Source organism: Telopea speciosissima, chromosome 6, assembly GCF_018873765.1.
Source record: "Telopea speciosissima isolate NSW1024214 ecotype Mountain lineage chromosome 6, Tspe_v1, whole genome shotgun sequence".
In the NCBI taxonomy this organism is placed as follows: Eukaryota; Viridiplantae; Streptophyta; class Magnoliopsida; order Proteales; family Proteaceae; genus Telopea; species Telopea speciosissima.
The window spans coordinates 46,501,669-46,522,769 of record NC_057921.1 but is presented as its reverse complement, the minus strand read 5'-3'; the positions used below and the strand labels follow the sequence as shown (position 1 = coordinate 46,522,769).

Sequence of the window (21,101 nt, the reverse complement as noted above, 5' to 3'; positions counted from 1 at the left end):
TAAATGTGGATGGTCATGCTCGCAAATGCCTTTGGTTATACACATATGCATAAGCACGGACTGCTATGCACACTACCTAATCAGTTCATTCAATTATTCTTTTTATACTCAATTTAATAAAAGCCCAGATGTATAAAGATCTTAAAGTTAGGTTTGCATTTAACCAGTTTTTTTTCCCCAGCCAGGGTATGATATATGCATGGATAAATAATGGTCAATGATTCTGTTTTCTTCAATTTAGAATTCAATCTAGTTGACCCGTTGATTAAATATTTTGGAGTATTGGACCTATGAATATTAAACTTTTGAGCCGGTCATTTCGCACGTGGTTATGCCTGGACGCAGGTACACACTGCGGCACAGGACCGGTCACCGTTCTTTTTCCCTTAGTTTAGTTTCATTTGGGGCTGGGTGGAGGATGATCTTACTTTGCCTGATACCCGTTATTTCTTTTCTCTAGAAAAATTACATATGCAATAAATTTTATGAATCAGAACTTGGCCATTTCAAAATTAAGAGGAAAGGTTAGAATCAACTGATTTTCATTGACAGATAGAAAATGAACTTGGTGTAATAACCAAGGTGGTGCAAGGTCTATCTGGGCCTTGAGATGATTCAGAGAGCAATGGAGGTGTAAGTGATAATAATTAATAATGAAGGAACCGCAAAGGGTAGCTCTGTTGGCAAGGACCAACTGAGCTACCCTTCCCTTCACCAATTGGGTTTACCACTGTATTTCTTCTCCGTTTTTCTTTGTGCTTGTAAATGGTAACCCTGTAGGCTATTTTTCCTCTTCTAGGGTTTACCTTGGCCCTTGAAGTTCTCTAGAAGCATTCAATCCAACAACTTATTATCCCCCCCCCTCTAAATGCAAGGCATTAAAGCTTACCCATCTTGTCTTTGCAGATGACCTTATGCTCTACTTCAAGGCTGACCCTCTTTCAATTGAGTCTTCTATGTCAGAGCTCCACATCAACCTTTCCAAATCCCTCCATCGGAAGAGATTAAGTCTTGTTTGAAGGAATTGACTGGTTTCTCTCTGGGTCTCCTTCCATTCAAATACCTTGGGTTGCCGATGATTCCATCTAGACTCACGGCCCACCATTGTACCCCCATGCTCGACCTCGTGCATCAGAGACTCTAGCATTGGAAGGATAAGTTGTTAATCTATGTGGGCTGTTTTGAACTGATCAGATCGATTCTTCAGTCTACCTATATTTATTGGTCAAGTATTTTTGGTTTGCCCCAGGTTGTTATGGTGAAGCTTAAAGCTGTTATGTGCTCCTTCCTTGGGAAAGGATCAGATTGCTCTAGATTTCTCCACCCCAACTCTTGGGCCTTTGTTTGCCTTCCTAAAGCTGAGAGAGGTTTGGGGTTAAGACGTATAAAAGATGTCAACTCGGCAGGTATCCTCAAGTTGATTTGGAAGTTTGCATCCGAGAAGAAAAACGTATGGGTTGATTGGGTCTATTCTAGGCATCTCATAAATGACTCTATTTGGATGGCTCCCATCTTTGATTAAGGGTGTCAATTTAGTACAGTAACGGTATTTGGTAATTCGGTATGGTATCAATATGTACCTCCAGTATCAACCTCCATACTGATATCATACTGTACTGAGTACGTTACCATTTTCCCATATCGGTATCGTACCGAATTATATTCGGTACGGTACGAGTAATTTGGTATGGTACCAGTTTGATAAACAGTTTTGATACCGAATTGACACCCTTATCTCTGATATTTCTTGGATTTGGAGAAAGACTCTAAAGCTTAAACCTCTTGCTTATGGAGTTATCTACTCTTTGATTGATGATGGTGCTTCTTTTAGGTTTTGGCTGGTCTCTTGGCACCCCTTAGGAGTTCTCCTTCCTTTAGTGGGTAATAGAACCATTTATAGCTTGGGTTCAAATAGATTAGCATTGGTCTCTGACATTATTCATGATAATGACTGGGTTCCTCCTATCTCCTCTCCCCAATTGGCTTCTATTTGGCATACTCTCTCTTGGGTATCCCCAAAAGGTCTCCTGGTGGGGTGAGATATGGTCACTTGGTCGACCTCTGCTTTGGGCTATTCAACTCTAAGTTGTCTTGGGACCTTTTCAGAACTCGTGCTCCAATTGTTCCTTGGCAATTTGGTCTAGTTTAAGTCCTTTTTCCTTGCCACAACTTCATTTCTTGTGGGGCCCTCACTTACTACCTCCCAACACAGTCCTTTATCCAGAGGCACATCCCATTTCCTCCTTCTTGCTGTCTTTGTTGGAGTGCCAATGAAAACGTTGACCACATCTTTAGTTGCCCTTTCTTCTTAAAGATTTGGAACTGCTTCTTGCTCATTCCTGGACTCAGACAAGAAGAATTTTATCTTTTCAATGTGAAAGGATTTGGGTGAACATGACCTTTGGGGTTCATCAGTTTGTGATCGTATGGGTAAGCTAGTCTTTGATGTTACAATCCATCATATTTGATTGGAGCGCAATCTCAAGAGATGATCTTCCAACTCTCATTCATTTCAATAGAAATGAGACTCCATTCTCTTTGATATGAACAACAATTTGTCAATGGTACCTTCTAGATGTGTTGATTTCCCTAGAAATAGGATTATTGTTGCCTCTTGGGGTCTCCACCTCTCGTTGTAAGGCGAGTGTGGTGTTATTTTGTATTTTTTGTTTTGGTTTTTGTTTTCTTCTCCCCCTTGGCCCTCCTCTGCCTTCTCCTTTTGGTAACGAATTGTTATTCACCAAAAAAAAAAAAGTGTAGAGAGGAGATGCATCCTGACAAAGCTCTGTTATAAATTGATTTTTTCCTATTTTAACTCTGGGATAGAGTTTGTATATAACATAAGAAGGTGGATGAAATTTATGTACCGGTATTTAAATGATTGAATTGGAGAGATGGGTGAAAATAATTAAGCAAGGGAAACTTGGATGGATCTGATTGTCCTTTTCTCCTATTTGTTCTGCTTTATCTTGTTTTTAATCTTATTTCAGAAATTTCATTAATTAGATGAGATTTTATTAAAGGGCGAACCCAGTGCATGAGGATCTCGTCATTACGAGGTCTGGAGAAGGTCATAATGTACGCAACCTTACCCTTGCTTTCGCAAAGAGACTGTTTCCAAACAATTAGATATTTTAGAGAAAATTAGAAGAGATAGTTTGGGGGGGGGGGGGGAACATGAAATAAATGTTTATGGGGTGCCCACAGGTGAGTAGTCACTAGTAATGGTCGATTAAAGTGCTCTTACTTGTAGAGTTTGTATTTTCACTTTATGAATGTTAATTTTGATTATCATGAATAATGCCATTATTCAGAAACTTTGAGTTGCAGTATTTGCTATTATAATTAAATTCACTTATTTTCCCTTTGATGAGTAGTATCTATTTAATGAATTAGTGTGCTTCTAGTAAACCCCTAATTTTGTTGTTAGAGGGCTTTACCCTCCAATGTAGAAGAGGGAAGGGGGGAGGGACAACGATCTAGATAGTAGAGTTGGGCTTGCTGGAGGAGACCAACAAGAGAGGATTTGATGGGTAGTTTAGGGATTTTGAATTAATAGGGGAGAAAGAAAGGTAGAAGTTTGCTTTTGGGGTAGAATTAGAAAAGCAATTTGGGGTAGGAGAGTGAGTAAATATAGGTTAAGCGTAGGTGGAGTAATAGTAATTTCCCCTTATGGAAATGAGTTGAGGCCTGAGGGTACCATCCACCGGCTTGTTTGTAGTAGGGCTACGAGTTTGGCTTTGTTGGCCTGAGCCTACCCTAAACTCGAGCAACACCTAGGCTGAGATACCCTGGCCCTAAGGATGGGTCAGGGATGAGAATTTCTATTTCTAGCCCTGGGTCAGGCCGGGTCGGGCCTAGGGCTGAGCCCTGCCTATCCCAGCCTGGTGTGTTGTCTTGTTTGATAGAAGTGACAAACTTTTAAATCGTGTGTTGGACATAATGGGATCATCAATAATTGAAAATAATGCTGAATCACGAAAAAAATTTTGAAAATAATACATCAGCTGAAGATGCATTTAAACAATAAAGTAAGAAATGTGCAATTGCTTCCATGCTCTTCTTTTACATTTTGTATACTCTTACATGTATGCTCTAATGCATCAAGCATGAATTTAACTATTTGTGTTGCTTTCAAATTAGCTAATGCAAAAAAGCATTAGATTAATATTCATATTATAACATAATCTCATTGCCTAATCCTTTGTTCTACGAATTATTCTAATATGATTAGAGGACATCAAAATCCAAACTAGTAGAGATTCTACATGATAATTGTTAGATGTTTTTGGTTCTGATACTATATAAGTCTGCTATTACTTTGAGATTTTCGTTTTCTCAAATTATTGTTCTTGATGCTTTTAATTTATTGTCAGCATTAATTTGCCAACCGTCTATGTGCTTCTTCTTCTTCTTCTTCTTCCCGGTCAAGGCCAATCGGGGTTAGTCCAACCCGGTCTTGAGGGCAAGTCAGGATTTGAATTTTCAGGTCCTAATTCAAGGCCGGGACTAAGACAAGCTAAGTGGACTCAGGGTTGGATTGAGGTTTTAAAAAGCCTGGCCCAACCTGACCTAGTTGCAGCTGTAGTTTGTACTATAATCCACTATTCGTACATCCTAATGTTTTACATCAATATGAAAAAGTTTGGAGTAATCTGTTAGTGCCACCCTCCATCCACAAACACGAAAGCTCTATTCCATTGCAAGGGGAATTAAAGGGAAGGGAAATGAAAATTTTCAAACCTAAAAAAACAAGTTTTTGTAATCATTATCCAATATGATTGTATAAATTACTAAATTTCGCACCATTTTTAATTGGAAAAAGATCTGTACAACACCAACTCAAAAATCAAATTGCACAACCCCACACATATCATTGTTCATGTGAGGGGTGATATATCATAAATACCCCTACTGGACAGTGTAGGAAACCCTCTCCCATATTTAATAATGATACTTTTTTAATTCAAGTTCCATTTGATTGCACAAAAAATTAAAGGGAAGAAAAATGAAATTTCAAACCTACAATAGGAAACCTCTGTAATCATTACCAAAAAAAAACATATGAATGATACCATGTAGGTCAAAGAACAAATAGCTAGGTTTGACATGTCACAGAACCAGAAAATCTTCATTGGTCTCGAAACAGAAAGCAAAGAAAATGAAAACTTGTAAGTAGGTCGCTCCCGCGTTTAGTAGGGTCCTTTGGTTGCACGAAAAAATTGAAGGGAAGAAAAATGAAATTTCAAACCTATAATAGGAAACTTTGTAGTCATTACCCAAACAAAAACATATGAATGATACCATGTAAGTCACAGAACGCATAGCTATGTTTGACACATCATAGAACCAGAAAATCGTCATTGGTCTCGAAACAAAAAACAATAAAATCGATAACTTGTAAGAAGGTTGCTCCCGCATTTAATAAGGTCAAATATATACAGCCTTACCCCTATTTCCAAAGAGGTTGTTTCCAAGACTCGAACCTGTGACCAAGCATTTAGCAAGTGAGCACTTAACCAACGTGCCAAGCACGACCTTCTTAGGTAAATACATAGAGGTTTGTATATACATCTGGGAAAAAGGCTCTCTAAGCTTAAGGCATATAGCCATATACTATGCCCCCTTACATGCATTATTATATTTTTTCAATATAAGGTAAAATACTGATTAAAAAATTAAATGTGAGAAGGTGTAGAGGCAGTAGAGTACTCTACTTGCTCAAAAAACCCTCTCACTTATAATAAATAGGGAAAGAGAACCCTACCTGGTTGCATGCAAAGTGCAGCCCCTGCATCCAAACACAATGCCACACAAAATGATCACTGCACCCTCAAGAATTTCCGTCTTTCTATGGGGGTGTGGCGGTCATTTTGCATTGCCCTATGTTTAGGCATAGGGGCACATGCCGCAAGCAACCAAGTAGCATTCTTTCTCCCTAATAAATAAATAAAAACTCAACTTGAAGAGGGCAGACCTAGGAGCAACGGTAAGGTTGCTCCATTGCGAACAAGTGGTCGTGAGTTTGAGTAGGAAAACAGCCTCTGTACGAAGCGGGGGTAAGGATGCCTGCATACATGTAGCCTCATGCACTAGGTACGCTCTTAGAAAATCCAACTTGAGGAGTCCTTCATTCATTCCCTTTTACTTGTTCATACTCGTAGAAGAAACAATGGTGGTACTACTAAGATGAAATAATACAATATTTATCCATATTTTTTTGTAAAGAAATAATACACACTATCACATTTTAAGATATGGCTAATACTTATGCTACATGAGGCTAATTTTAAGATTAGGGCCCATATTCTCTCCATAGCAAGGGCACTAGGCACATAGCTTTCCTGCATGGAAGCTATACATGCCATTTGATATTTCAACTGGTGCACAAATTTGGTGCCCAGTGGGTGCCACCCTCCCTTACTCATGTTCAGGTCCAAGCTCGCCAACCCTTGTTCAGAGGCTGCACTTTTAAATGGCTTCTTTAAGGCTAAACAGATAAAGGAAATTGACACAAGAAATATATTACCTTTGGGGCACTATACATTCGTGCATAATATGTTGTATAAGGAGCATAAACTTCAGCTATCTTCGATTTTATGCGGCTAAACGAGCTTCATCAGAGGCCGGAACCACGATGTCAAGCCTCATCATGGGCTTGTACTTATCAGGGACTTCTGCACCTGCATGCATGCACATTTCTACAACAGCCGGAGCCTTACCATAGAACTGCTTCAGCAAACCTATCAATGGGGGTCCCTTTGGATCCTGCACATGCCATACATAATTTGGTGGGACAACTTCATCTACAGTTGCATCCTGCCAACCATGTTTCCCATCTCTCCACTGGTGCTTAAATGCACCACAAAGCTTTGCATTGTGCCCCCATGGTCCAACATGAACCTCAGAGCAATACCCACATGCCTTCACTGGATATTTCCTCATCAACTTCCTCACACCCCATCTCACCTTCTCGTACGCATTGAGAGTCTCCTGTGCAATTTTTGAAACATCAGATGCTGCAAGAGGTGAAAAACGCATAACATGATCCCCAAATGTATCAAGTTCCATGAGTGGGTAAGAGTCTCTAGATTGGCATGGTTTTGGCTCCTCAACAAATCCACCTCGGTCGATCACTTTCTTCCCAAACATTCTAATGGGTTCGTTTCTTCTACGTGAAGGATATCCTGGTAAATCAACCCCTGCTTGGATGCACAGCTCCACAACAGCTGGAATCCTGTCATAGTCAAACCTGGTCTCATGCTTTATTCTCCGACCAAAAGGGTCATAAAGGTGGTATGATTCAACAGGAAGAAGAACATCATTGATAGAACCTTTGACCCATGAGTGGAAACTTCTGCGTTTTTGACTGCCTGGGCCATGGCAGTCCTGGATATTATGACCTGTCTGGCCCACATGGACTTCAGAGCAGTCACTGCAAAGAGAAAATATAATACATTAGGAATGTGTAGGGGTGGAAACACATGGCCAGGCCTGCATTTGGGTGGGAGTGGCCCAGAGTCTTCAGAGCAAACCCATCAGACCTGGATTGAACATAGTGAAAGCCTGGTGAAACTAGGGTTGGGCTTTGGCTACAGATATACTACCCCGCCCTGCCCAACTTTGACATATGAATAGTAGAGTACCTGTAATACATAATTTTTTTTTTTTGGTAAACTTGTAATACATATTAGACATACATAAAAGACTATAGATATGTACAAATTCAATGACATTCACTATTTAAGTGTATATATACTATAAATTATTTTCTTTTGGGAAGAAAAGAAATGTTTTTGTTTTCAGTGTGGCTTAAGCCTTTTCACTAAATATATAAACAGGCTACCATACTGAGCCAAAGTTGATTTCCATCATAAAATGTTTGTACAAATACATATAAATATATCATCACTAAAGAAAACACAAGGGATCTGCCTGCACTCTGGGTGACATAGGCAGATATGGGCCAAACTACAGGCCAGGTGGGCATAAGGCCCTTATACTTGTGCTACATCCAGCCTCCCCCCATGTTTGTGGAATCAAGAGTTGACTAGCTAAATAATTATGGAAAATATGAATTAGCAGAAATAATGTGGCAATTACTACAAAACAAATACTAGTTACCTGCAACCATAGACAGGAACAACATGTAAAAGCTGCCCCAGGCCCTTTATCAGAATTTTCCAGGCCTCCAATACATCATAAGCAACAGGAATCAGATCAGGCACAAGTATTCCATTCTTTGGAGGCTTAAGAGGCTTCTCTTTTCCCATTTCAGCAATTTTTTTGTCAGCCCTTGCTGCCTGCTGGATCTTTTTGAGTGGGATTGGGTAAGGTTTTTTCTTGTTCTTTGGCAGTATGGGTGGAAGATCCACATTCTGTGGATACACTTCCTGTTTCTTGACCACCGGATCTGGTCTGAGCCCCTCACTAACACAAAGGAAGGTTCTTGATGTTGTGAGCACATTGAGATGAAGCCATTGATTCCTACACTGGCAGCAAAGTAAAAAAGCAGGAATTAGATTCCAAATCACAGAATAGAGAATCTCTAGAAGAAAACATCACCTGATAGAATCCTGATCAGAGCTGACAATAGTAACTGGAGGGTAACAGAAGACATGCGTGCTTGCATTAACATACAATCAACATCCTTAACAAGCTTATGATGCCAAAACGAAAGTTTTTAAATACAAATACAAATCTACCAAAGAGAGCCTTCATTGAGTAGACAAACAACAGCCCCAATCCCGTCCATGGTCCAAAAGTTTGGTTCAGACCAGTGTTTGTAGAATGTTGCCAAAACAATATCTCTTTCAATATAAGTCCAATTGAGCTGATTCCAGTTGCATTTGAAAGATAACTTCAAGATTTACAACTTTGCTACAAATAGACTTCCTTTAATTCGGCCTGAAACATGCTCAAAAATCGATTCAAAGTCAGATGAACCCAAAACGTCAAAAGTTGACATCGCTCACCACTCAAAAGGCCCGACTTGACAATGAGGCATCTTCCCTCGAATGTAGCTCGTTGTCTAGGCACCCCCTAGAGTATCAAACAAAATCTTCTAGTTGTCGAGCATTTCAGACATCAAACTCGACACTAGGACACTTTGGGTCAACATCTAGGCATTGCCAATCGACAGTGGCTCATTGGCAATTATGGGTAATTACACACTTCTATTGAAATGGCCATATCTTCTTCGTTCAACCTCCGATTGACTCAATTCTTTTTTCTATGTAAAGAATATTCAAAGGAATACATTTCTTATGAAAACACCTTCAACTGAAGAACAATGCATGGACCTCAAAACTGGCCTTGTAGCTGATTGATGTGCAGAATACTGCCTTCCTGAAACACAATAGACCATGTCAGATGTTTTTGCCATAACTTCCAACTCTCACGTCGGATTGATCCGAAACTTAAATGGTTGGAAAAATGACTCAAATGACTTTCTTTCTCATGTTTTAATTTTCCATAAAAACCAACTAAAGGATACCCCAAAATCCCCATGAAGTTACTGCTACAACATAAACCTATATAGTCTTCCTCGCATAACTTCATTGTTCAACTTTGGCAACACTTCCTCATCTTCTGCAACAACACCTCTTGCACACTAGGACTAGTGCCTGCATCCTCATCATACCAACCACAACATCAATATGCCTACCAACCTCTCTACTCTTCTCTGCTCTGATCTTCCACACATGTTATTTACCAATGCCCATAGTTGTCACGGCATCTAAGTGACCTAAGGCGCTGGAGTGGGTAAAAATTCAAGGCGACACCAACAAGGAGACCAAGGCGTCCAAGACGCCCACCTAGGGGACCAAGGCGCCTAGGCGAGGCCTTGAAAACTATGCCAATGAACTTTTACAGCAACCCCAAAACCACTGTGTGAGTGTGTTGACTATTTGACCATGTTGACAACAATGACAACATCAATAGCCAAAGCTCCAACACCCTTTAATCACATTCTAGGGACAATTTAGAGCATTTTGCAAAAACTGGGGGCAAAACAGACTTATAATGACTAAGTTATGGCCACTTGACTCGAGACATCCAATTAGGGCAAGGGGGGAATGACCAAGATCTTTTAGAATGGAATCTAGAACCACGGGGGTGCATGGCAGTCCAGCGGGTCAATTGTGGAGAGTCTAATCTTTGCTCCAGAATGCAGGTGGATTAAGGTTCGTTCGATCGCGTGACGGAGAGAACGAGGCACAGGATGAATAATAACAGAAATCCTTGATGTGCACACAATATACATGTGATACATCGGATCATGATTTGATTTTTTCAATCAAGCTCGTTGGAAGTGGATCTGAGCTCTTGAATTTTGATCCAACGGTTCCCATAACTCTGGAACAGATTAACATCATGTCATTTCATGTCTCAGGGTTTTGTAACCTGAGAGCAGCTCATTTGAGGCTGCCTATGCGACCATTCGTTGAACACAAGACACGCATCAAATGCCTTAGTCATGAGACAAGATGCACTGATTGTGGCCCGTGGCTAGGCACCCGCGAGCAGGGACCTCTACGGTCATGCTGCGGCCATACATGGGGGCCTGCCCCTTGCGTGCTGCACGGGCACTGGCCCTAGGTGGCCGGCTGTACTGTATAGTCCCATGGCTTTGCATGCTGGGCCTGGCTGGCAGGGCTGCGCTAGCAGTGCTGCCACGTGGCCTTGCTACTTCCACTTCAGCAATTACACTGACATCATCAAAGGGCCTCACATAATTAGTTGTCCAATGCCACCACTCACTTTGGCATTTTGTCAAGCACCTTGGGATTCTGGAGTGACTATATGAAAAACGATCATAACTGGCATTAGATGTTAAAATGGAAGCTAAATGGAGCAATTCATAAACAGATGCAGGACTGGTGACCGACCTCGTTCAATATTTTCCTACATGTACAGATTGTATGTGGCCTTTTGAAGATGTAAATTTATTTATGCAGGAGGTATCTACATACCACCCAAGTATATTGCATCTCCCACGCCAAGCCAACGGACGCACGACAAGAAATGCTTGACAATTCGTATACAAGGCCCACATGGTCAGGGAAAAGAGAGAGTGTCAACTAGTGTCAGGAAGAAGAGAGAGTATGAGAGGGCATGTACTAGCAGCAATGTGCACATCATTTCCCCTTTATTTATACTCCTAGAGCTAGGACTAGTTCTTGCTATCGTAATTGGCTAGGAGAACTGCTATGCATGGACATCATTGCAAATTAATAGTAACTGAGTAACAAGTATTAGTATCCCAAAGAAAAAGACCAATCCTTTACTAATATATAGTGTGAATCCAGCTAGTGCTCTAAGCAAATTCAAGCAGAAAACTAAGGAAATTAAATTTAACAGAGAAAGCATAAACGCAATCAAAAAAATCAAGAAAAATACTATAATTACAAAACTAATCTAACCGTTGAATGTGTCTGTTTCTGTGTTGTTGTTCGCTCCACTCCAAGCCTAGTGGTGAGGGAGACAGAAAAAGATAGGGAGACAGAGGCCATCTGCAATTATAAGCACCAAAGGGTTGAATATAAATTCAATTCAAAAGAAAGAAAGCCTAGTTTAGTATACAGAGATTCTTAAAACTAAAAGTGAGTAATAACAATATAATATTAATCTTGAGAAATACCTAAAGCTGCTTTGCTGGATGTATTGTCTTCCAAAGTAAATATGAAATAACTAATGATCAGAATGCGTGCGAGTCAGATAGATAAAAATGGCGTTTCTAAATGGAATGAGAACAGAGAAAGAGGGTAGGGTTTGTGGGGATAAGAATGGGCGAGATAGAGACTGAGAAGAGGAAAGCATGTGTGAGCCCTTTATCCGAAAAAAATCCAAAGAGAGAGAGGCAGACACAACTCGAGACTAAGGTACCGTTTGATAACACTTCTGCTGTTTCTGTGTTTAGAAATAGCAACAACAGTTTTTTCCCGTTTTTGGGGTGTGGAATAGCATTTGGTAAACCTGTTCCGGAAACGTTTCCAGAACACATTTGGAACACCAATGGCGTTTGATAAAACCTGTTTCTGAAAACAGACTCTTATGCTGTTACCAATAATTAAAGAATTGCCATTTACACTATAACCCCACTACTTATGTAATTGACATTACCTTTCATCAGATTAGAAATCAAAATCATATTTTAGTCCATTACAATCAATATTTCTTAAATTTAATAATGAAAATATCTTTACGAAAAGAAGTAATTTAACTAATAAAAATATCCACGTGATTACAAGTTTTACCATCCAATTGTCAAATTGCAAACATCAGTATGTTCTAATAAAAGAGTTTGCAAAGCTGTGCCCAAATGGGTGTAAGAAGCATGGATTCCAAAAAATCCAAATCCCCCCGACAAGAGGGGTTTCCACGTGCGAACCGGATCTCGCCGGTGAACACTAAAGCAATGACCCTGATCCCTCCTAAGACAGTAAATGGGTAATATTGAAGCCGCCACCTAGAAAGGGTCTAGGACCCAAATATGTTCCCGCTAGGGGAAAGACTAATGACTCAATGGATAAAGGTTGTTGTCTACCCAGATCATCGGGCAAATGTCAGGTTACGAACTGGGAAGGTGTTAGGCACCCAGTCCGCCCGGCCGAGCCGGTCGTCCTTCTCGAGACCATTGCTATGCCTAAGCTTGCTTGCAAACCCTAAAGCTAGTTATTTTAGATCTAAGTCATCCTACAACTGGGTACCTAAGACAAGGTATCTATGTACAGACTGGGCAACCCTACGCCAAATTCCTATATCATTCTACCCTAGGGTATTTAAAGTAATTAAATCGACATAACAAACAATTAAGCTAATTAAAAAACGGTGAATAAATACAATCTAATCACATTGGCGCATACAATATATAGCTAAATTATTCTAACTTGGCTAAACACGGCATGCATGGAATTCACATAATCAAAACATGCAAGTCTAATTATCCCACTCATGTCAAATAAACAACAAAAGAATTACTAAACATCTACGGGCTAGATGATGGGCTAACCCAACTCCCGTCTTAAAGAACGTGCATCTACCTCCCACGGGATCCCAACATGTAGCGATTCGACTTGGGCCACTAGATGGGCATTCTCACTCCTTCGCACACGATCTAATTCTACCCAAAATCGATTTTAGAAATTCATTTGGAACCCCTTAAACCCAATCGAATGAAATGGGGAGATATGTACTTTGGATTAAAAAATACTTATCCTTAGTCAATGGGCCCAATCTTGCCGTACATGACTCAACCTTGGTTTATCGGTCAATGTCCAAACCAAAACCGAAATCAAATGGGTCCAAACCATTATGGGCCAATCACCAAATAAAATCGATGTCCAGTGGACGGAACCCGAATAAAACTAAACGAGCAAAGGAAGCTCAATCCCCACCCATGGTCCAAACATCTAAAGAGCCGAAATCCATCCAAAAATTCTCCAATCCACAGGTCCAAGTCTTGCAATGTCCCGAACTCAGCTCAAATGGAAATTCAAATAAACGTTGGATGGACAAAAATTTGAGCCATTGCAGCCCTTGAACTCATGGTTTGAATCGGACCAAATCCATATTCAAAACTTTGGTCATCACCATTTTATTAAAACGAATGTAAGCAATCTAAATACCAAGCAGCCACGTATCTAAGTTTACTTATCAAAAACATAGAAAGCATTCCTTTAAAGTAATAAGAAATAATGAAAGAAAACAATTGGTAACCTTCTATGCAAGACATAAGTGCCTTAATGGGCCCAGACTTGGCCCATCAATTGGACCTGGAACTTGAGACATAAGGGATTTAAACTGCTGGGCTGCTTCATGGCTAGACCCTTTGGGGGCCTAAAGATTTGCCTTCTTATAGTGTTTAAGGACTGGACCTTTAAAAGATGACTGAGAACACAAATGGGCAGAAACCGTTATACATGAACAGAGACTTAGAAATAAACCAGTAGAATAAAAAAGAAAATATAAACAAAAAAAAGAGGCTGAAACAAAATGTGGGAATCAAACTCAACATGAGGATATGGTAATTACAACAGCAAGTTTAAATCAAACATGGTGGCACAGAGTTGCAGATTTATCCCACATAGCAAGAATCATAAACAAAAATAAATGACAGCAATATAGGGCCTGCCACCTTACCAGGTGTTTCTGTTCTAGAACTGTGCTGGGAAACACCAGAACAGTTTTTTCTTTCCCAGCACAGTTTTTTTTATTATCTTTACTGAGAAACCGTTTTTTACCCGTTTGGTAAACCTGTTCTAGAAACGAGAGAGCGAGAGAGCGAGAGAGAATGAGTAAGAAGATGAAGAGGAAGCAACAGCACCAGCAGCAGCAACCACAGCGTTTCCGTACCCCCGTGTAGAATGATGATGGAAGAGGAGCCGATTTTCGGATTTGTGGTTTTGGGGCTGTGGAGATTGGTGCGTTTGGAACTCTGTAACCTGGTAGTCTTTGTAATATCGGTTGTGCTGATGATGCTCCGGCTGTTCTATTCATTATCGATTGCCTCTCTTCTCTCTCTTGAATGTCGATTTCAAACTTTGGAAACAGAGAAGAACGAAATGAAATCCTTCTCAAAGATTTATAATGAGAGGATTTCCCAAGCTAAATTAAGTAAATTGGGAATTTTGAGAATGATTTTTGGATTATTTGTGTGTAGTAGAAAAGAAAATTTCAATGAAAGTGAGTTGTCAATTGAGATTGGGATAATTTTCTGGAATAAATGGAAATAAAAAGAAAATCAAACAGAGATCTCAGGGACATCTTCGAAAGAGCTAAAAGAACAATTAGGAATGGAGAACGTAAATAAAAACTGGAGAAATTAACTAATATATAGAAAATAATTTGAGAATATGGATGATTTCCGCCATGAATAAATACGACGAGCTTCTCTGTATCTTCTCAAAACTACCCTAATCAGGAAATCACAGAACTGCTAAAATTTTCAATGTTCTTGGCAGGATTTGAATAAGGACTTAGCGGATTCTTCTGGTGACTGCGGCTGCGACTATCACTACAATTCAGTGAAGATTGGATTGAAAATCTCAAGAAATAGACAAAAATAGCAAAAGATTTTCAAAAACAACTATTGAATAAGGTCCGAGGTCCGCTGTCCGCTCGAGAGAGTAGCAAGAGAGCGAGAGAGATTCATCGTTTCACCTAATAACCGAGATCTCCGCCGTTAGGGTTTTCGCTGAACTGAAGAAGACGAGCTTTGTGAGAGAGTTGTTTGAAGAGTGGTTAGGTTAGATTGGTATTTTATCGGGAACAACTTGTGTAAAATTGTGTTGAGAAATGGACATGTTCTGTCAAAAGTCTTCTAAGAAGCAGGAAATTTTGATTTATCCACCCAAAGAACAATTTTTATGGAACACCGTTTATCAAGCACTCTTTAGGTGTTTTTCTGTTTCTCAGAATGAAAAAACACCAGAAACAGTTTCTGATAAGGTTATCAAACGGGCACATAGTTACAAATCCATCATGTATGGCAAGAATCATAAACAAAGACCAATAATGGCAGTCAAGCATATCTGATGAGAGTTCGATAAGCACTACTGAAATCAGAAAAACCAAAAGGGAAGGATATTTACCTGAGACGATCGGCAACTTGCACTTGCAGCAGTGAGGATCCGCAACCACGAATCGAACATAAGATTAGAACGAGAACAAGATGGGTAAGGGGACTCACTACAGACTGGGAGCTAATATGGGGGAAGGGATTCAATTACACAAAAAGAAAACATTAAAGGGAACAAAAGTAGGATAGGACTGTAATAAGGAACGAAATCTGGAACCCTGCAGGCTCACTCCTCCTCGATCCAACACTTGCGACAATCGATCACTGAGACAAAGAACACTTTTGATGAGAAGATGAGTGGAGACCCACATTTGATTGCAGAAATTTCATTTCCCCTAGGCTCAGGGAAGCTCCAGGCTCCCTTCTTGTTTCAGCCTTTAATCGTTGGATTTAGAGTATCCTATGTGCCATCCCTCCACTCTTCCCTCTCTCTCTCTCTCTCTTTTCTGTCCTTTTGCTCTTTCTCTCTTTTTTCTTTCCGTTTTTCACTCTCTCTGGTTTTTCTCCCTAGAATGACGACCAGCCCTTTTTCCTCTCTGTTCCCTTTTGCTCTCTGTTTTTGCCCCTTTCTAGTTTTTCTCTTTTCTGAAATCCGTTTTTCTCTCTCTCCCTTATCCTCTCTGTTTCTTCTTTATTTTTTCTCTCTTCCCCTTTTTCGATTATTTTTTCTGTTTTTTCGCTTTTTTAATTCTCTCTCTCTTTTTAGATGACGGCTGCCTTCCTCTCCCCCCTTTCAAAATTTTCCTCTCTTTCCCTTTTAAAGTCATTTTTTATCCACTTTAGGGTTTGGGTCATTTGCCTATTCTACCCTCTTTTCCAATCTAGGTTTACGTATTTTGTTTTTCTCTTTCCCATTTTATCCTTAAATGGAATCTTATCAGGTTTAGGTATCTTTTTGTTTTTTTCCATTTTAACCTTAAATGGAATCTCATCTTAGGTCTGTCCTTTTTTAAATGTTTTTTCTTATTTTACCCTCCCCTTTTGATTTTAGAAATTGTTTTTTCTTCTTTTGTTTTCCATTTTGCCCTTGCTAGCTTAAACCCTCAATGTATTTTTTTTTTTTTTTTTTTATTTATTATTATTATTATTATTATTATTATTATTATTATCATTTATTTTTTTGGTATCTGAGACAGAGATTGCCGGTGCTCCATGTATCGTCATCGCCAGGGGGTGACAAAAATTAGGTGTCTACAATGGGATTCTAATTTTCTCCTTTACTCAAGTCAAGCTTCTAAACAGCGTCAAGGATATCTCTAAATATTTTTGTCTTTTCCTCAAAGTCTCGAATCGCTTCTTTTAACATTCTTTTTTTGTCCTCCTCGCCTTAGATTGTTCTGTGTATATATCCCTTAACATAATCAGATAAAGGCTTCATTGAAATCAGGTTAAAAAGAGCAGAATCAGGATCCTAATCAATCCCGATCATCGGACTGGATCAGTCAAGAATCAGCCAAAATTGGCCAAAATGTACCCTAGCCCTAGAAATCCAATACAGAACAATCAATTTGGATAGGCCGGAATCAGGATCAGATTCGGCCAATCCAATCCCAATTCTTTTATCACTGGTAGAAATGTTCCAAGTATATTAGCTTTGCACACCTTACAACTCCAGACATGGAATTTCAAATTTTAATTTACTTACAATGATTTTGGCAATTCCACAATTAAGAGTATTCGCAGGCCAGCCCATTAAGCCTGAACTAGAATGATATCAGGCCCATGATCAGGTTGGGTTCATCCTGAAATCTATAGTGCAAGGCCCATGTCAGCCCATGTACGAACCCCTAGTGTCCATCTTTGTGGGTGCCATGGTCTCAAATACCAAAAAAAAAAACAAAATCTCACTTGTATTTCGAATAGAAAATGGATCACAGTTGCAGTGGCAATGCACTCCATAAGATGTTAAAAGTGCCAAAAAGAAGGGGTCCCTCATGGCATAATACAAATCTGAGTAGACAGTTGGGAAGAACAGAAATGTGATTAAACAAGATAAGAACCCTAAGACTTTTATATAGCTTCAGCACACATGGAAAATAAGAGAAAAAGTTACAGTTTCAGAAATGTTATGCTGGATTAAACCTACTTTAATCTGTTCATGTAACCCTCACTTACTTTCAATTTCAAGATGAAAAAAAATTCAATTTTCTCTAGCTATCACATCTAATTCTCTCAGCAAATTGAACAATCCATTCCTTCCATTCCTTTTTAATCCCACATTCTATGACCAAACAATCTGTCAATCACACTCAAGTTAACTGATCTACATATTAGTCTAACAAGAGCTAGGAAGGTTCAGCTTATTTAAAGCTCTACCAATGAGAGCTATCCAACATCATAGATCCAAGTTAGAGACTGTTAAACAGTGAACTAGACTTTAAAATAGAAGAACTTGATATGGATAGAATATGGATCATGGGTTCCTGTTTCACAACTCTCACATTCAAAACAAAAAAAATTATCATCATGAGTTCCTGTTTCTAGTAGTCGTTATACCCATATTTAACCAAAGCCAGCAAGTCTTCCCAATTTTCTTCTTTGAAACTCTAATTCTGTTGTTTCTTATTCTTTCTTTTTCTGGAGATAATGAGCACTTTATAGATTTTACGCAGGGAAAAAATGAATTTGACTCCATCTACATAAGGCAAATGTAAATATTTCCTAACCAGGGTAACAACAAATGTCATAAGCATGAAAGGAACGAAATACAAGAGACCATTACAGGTTTTAATCTCTTACACAACTTCATGGTTTTCAAATGATTTAACAAGCATCCATAAACGGAATAAACATCATTCACTCACCAAATACCAGGACTATTGGCAAGCTTCAGGAGCAAGAGAGCTTACCTGAAGCAGGTGACTGGAATCCCAAAAGAGAGCTAGGCACAGATTAGGAATCGATTTCAATTACTAAACCCTGCAAAATATGGTTATTATTAAGGTTTAGAATCGGTTTCAGTTCCTAAACCCTGCAAAATAGGCAAACTTGATTTGCAAAATAGGGATGGGGACCTTAGGTTTACAAAATCAGGAGGGGGAGGGAGAGGGAGAGGGCCAGCGAGAGGCTGCTGGGAGGAGGACAACTGAAGACCCTAAAATCAGGAGTAGCAGGCAAGGGTTTTCTCAAGCGCACACACACTCACACACAGAGGAGTTCGTACCTTCAACAATGGCGATGGAGGCGAATTGCAGGAGTGAGTTGAGGTTGCTTCGGGTAAGGAAAAAAATTTCAATCTCAGAGAGGAGAAGACAGAATTTAGCTCGTCTCCAGGGAGCCCAGCACACCCAGGGTGCTGCCAGCCGTTGAGCTATGCCACACACATCCCTAGGTGTGCACCGAGATGTGTGCGGCACAGCTCAGCCGCTGAATGCCCCTTGGCAGCACCTTGGGCACGCGTGTCACGCCCCTATTCCAGACAAGGAATATAATATCATATAAAGGGTGACTAGGACGACGCGTGTCATCCTACTAAACCGCCCGGATCACTGACACAGTGTCCCAACGCACAGTCATATCCAATATTAACACAATGTAACATTAGAATGCGGAAAAGAGGAATATTACATTCCAAGGATCGTAGTATTGCGAAGCGTATAAATCGAATAGTTACAAGATGTTCAAAGCTAGATGATAAATACAGTAATTAATTACATTTCCAATGATCATCTAATAACTATCAAAAATGGTATTACAGTAAGTATTTCACCATAGGCCTTAGCCTCAAAAGTAATCAAAAAGGGATCGAGTCCCGAATATCCTCACGCCCGTAGGCACAATCATCGCAAGGACACCCGTCGCCATGTTCCTCAAACACGGCCTCGGTTCCTCCTCACCGATCTCATCGTATCCCGAGGGTGAACTCCAAGTCCCGCGAGATATCCGTCACCGCACCATAATCTAAAAATGTGCGCACGAGGGGTTAGCTCCATGAGCTGAGGGGATGGGAATGCACAAACACGCAATTCACATAGTCCAATGATGCATGCACATGTTAAGTCCATTTTTCCACCTAACAAACAACTAAGTCAATGGCATATGCTCTCGTGACAACTCGGGAGACACTGTGGGTCACTTAACTTATCGCCACAATGAAACCTCAATTGTCACGTGGGACCTACGCCGATCGAAGCCTCCAAGACCACTCGATGGCGGACCCCGATAACCAATACTACCATGATGGCCTCTCCCACCTCCACGAATCCGGTGTGCGATTACCCAACACCTAAACCCTGTTGGTAAGGGTCGTAGCATAAGGGTGTGAAATCCTAGCCACAAATATACTACATGCAAGTCCTATCGTCCCGAGAGGTAATCCGGCGCATCAACTTTTCATCTGGTTTAGTGCCCGGTTACCGGACGGCACGGCGCATCTGATTCAACATGACATTCAACATAATTTCTTCATAAATGTTTATAGAGTTCGGGTTAAACACCGGTACCCCACCAAACCGAGACCCATCAAGATACAACATTATCAATCAACATTATAACAAATAGATATAAAATTATGCAATATGCGCACACATGCTTATTAATTATAATGAGTACATAATATATAGTGCAATAGTAATAACAAGCCCAAACAACCAAACCCACTCACAACGTATATGCCAAGCACCCAGTTTATCGGTTGTCGCCTCGATCAAGCAATAAGCCACAAAAGTGAATATTTTAACCTATACAAAGAGTGGAATAAGGTTAAACGAGCGAAAGGAACGGATCCCAAAAGATCTCCCATAAACACTTAAGTATAAGGTTTCGAGACGAAGTGGTTGCGGGGTGGTTTCATGCCCAAATTCGCAACCACATGTAAATCCTAGGAAACCGGGACAGGTTTTAGTCAAGGTCGGATGCGGATGTGGTTTTAAAACGAATCCAAGTGTAAATCCGAGCTTCACAGGGGCTCGGGACAATTTTTGTCAAGGTCGGATGCGATGTGGTTTCGTAAAAAGCAATCCAGTGTAAATCCGACCTTCACAGAATCCTTCTCGGGAAGGTAGTTTCGGGGGGTTTCTTGCGGTGCAAAATCACATGTAACCCTTACACCTTCAGTCCAAAATCCGAAGGATTCCCCTCCAAGGACCCCATTTCAAGTGGTTTTTAAGGCACAAGGACTTCTAGAAAACTCTATCCTAAGCTCCTTAGGGTCCAACCTTAAATCCCCCAAATGGCAATGAGAACCCTCACATTAGAGCTCATAATGGAGTGAACTAACTCCACCATAGCTTGGCTTTAAAGCTCCATCTACTCCCTAGGTTCCAAGAGAGAGATCTAGGTCAATCTCTCCCATTACCCAACCCCTTTTTGAAATCCAAAATAGAAGAAGGAAGAAGCTTACCTACCCCCAAGATGAGAGCTCCACGATTTCGCCCAAGAGATGGGGTCTCCACCTTCCTCCAAGCCTCTCTCTCCTTCCTCTTTCTCTTTCTCTCCTCTTTCTCTCCTCTTTCTCTCCTCCACGATTTAGGGTAGAAGAGGATGTTGAAGAAGAAGTAATGTTCTCTCCCCCTCCTCC

General features: G+C 40.2%; 1 protein-coding gene across 1 annotated transcript; it reads right to left on the bottom strand.

Moving 5' to 3' along the window:
* Positions 1 to 6,508: 6,508 nt before the first annotated feature.
* On the bottom strand, positions 6,509 to 11,516 carry LOC122665841 (APO protein 1, chloroplastic-like). Its single transcript, XM_043861974.1, has 3 exons — positions 11,427 to 11,516; positions 8,125 to 8,492; positions 6,509 to 7,435 (listed from the first exon to the last, which is right to left on the bottom strand). The coding sequence occupies exons 1-3, from the start codon at positions 11,514 to 11,516 to the stop codon at positions 6,598 to 6,600; spliced, it is 1,296 nt and encodes a 431-aa protein (XP_043717909.1). The 3' UTR covers positions 6,509 to 6,597.
* Positions 11,517 to 21,101: the final 9,585 nt, after the last annotated feature.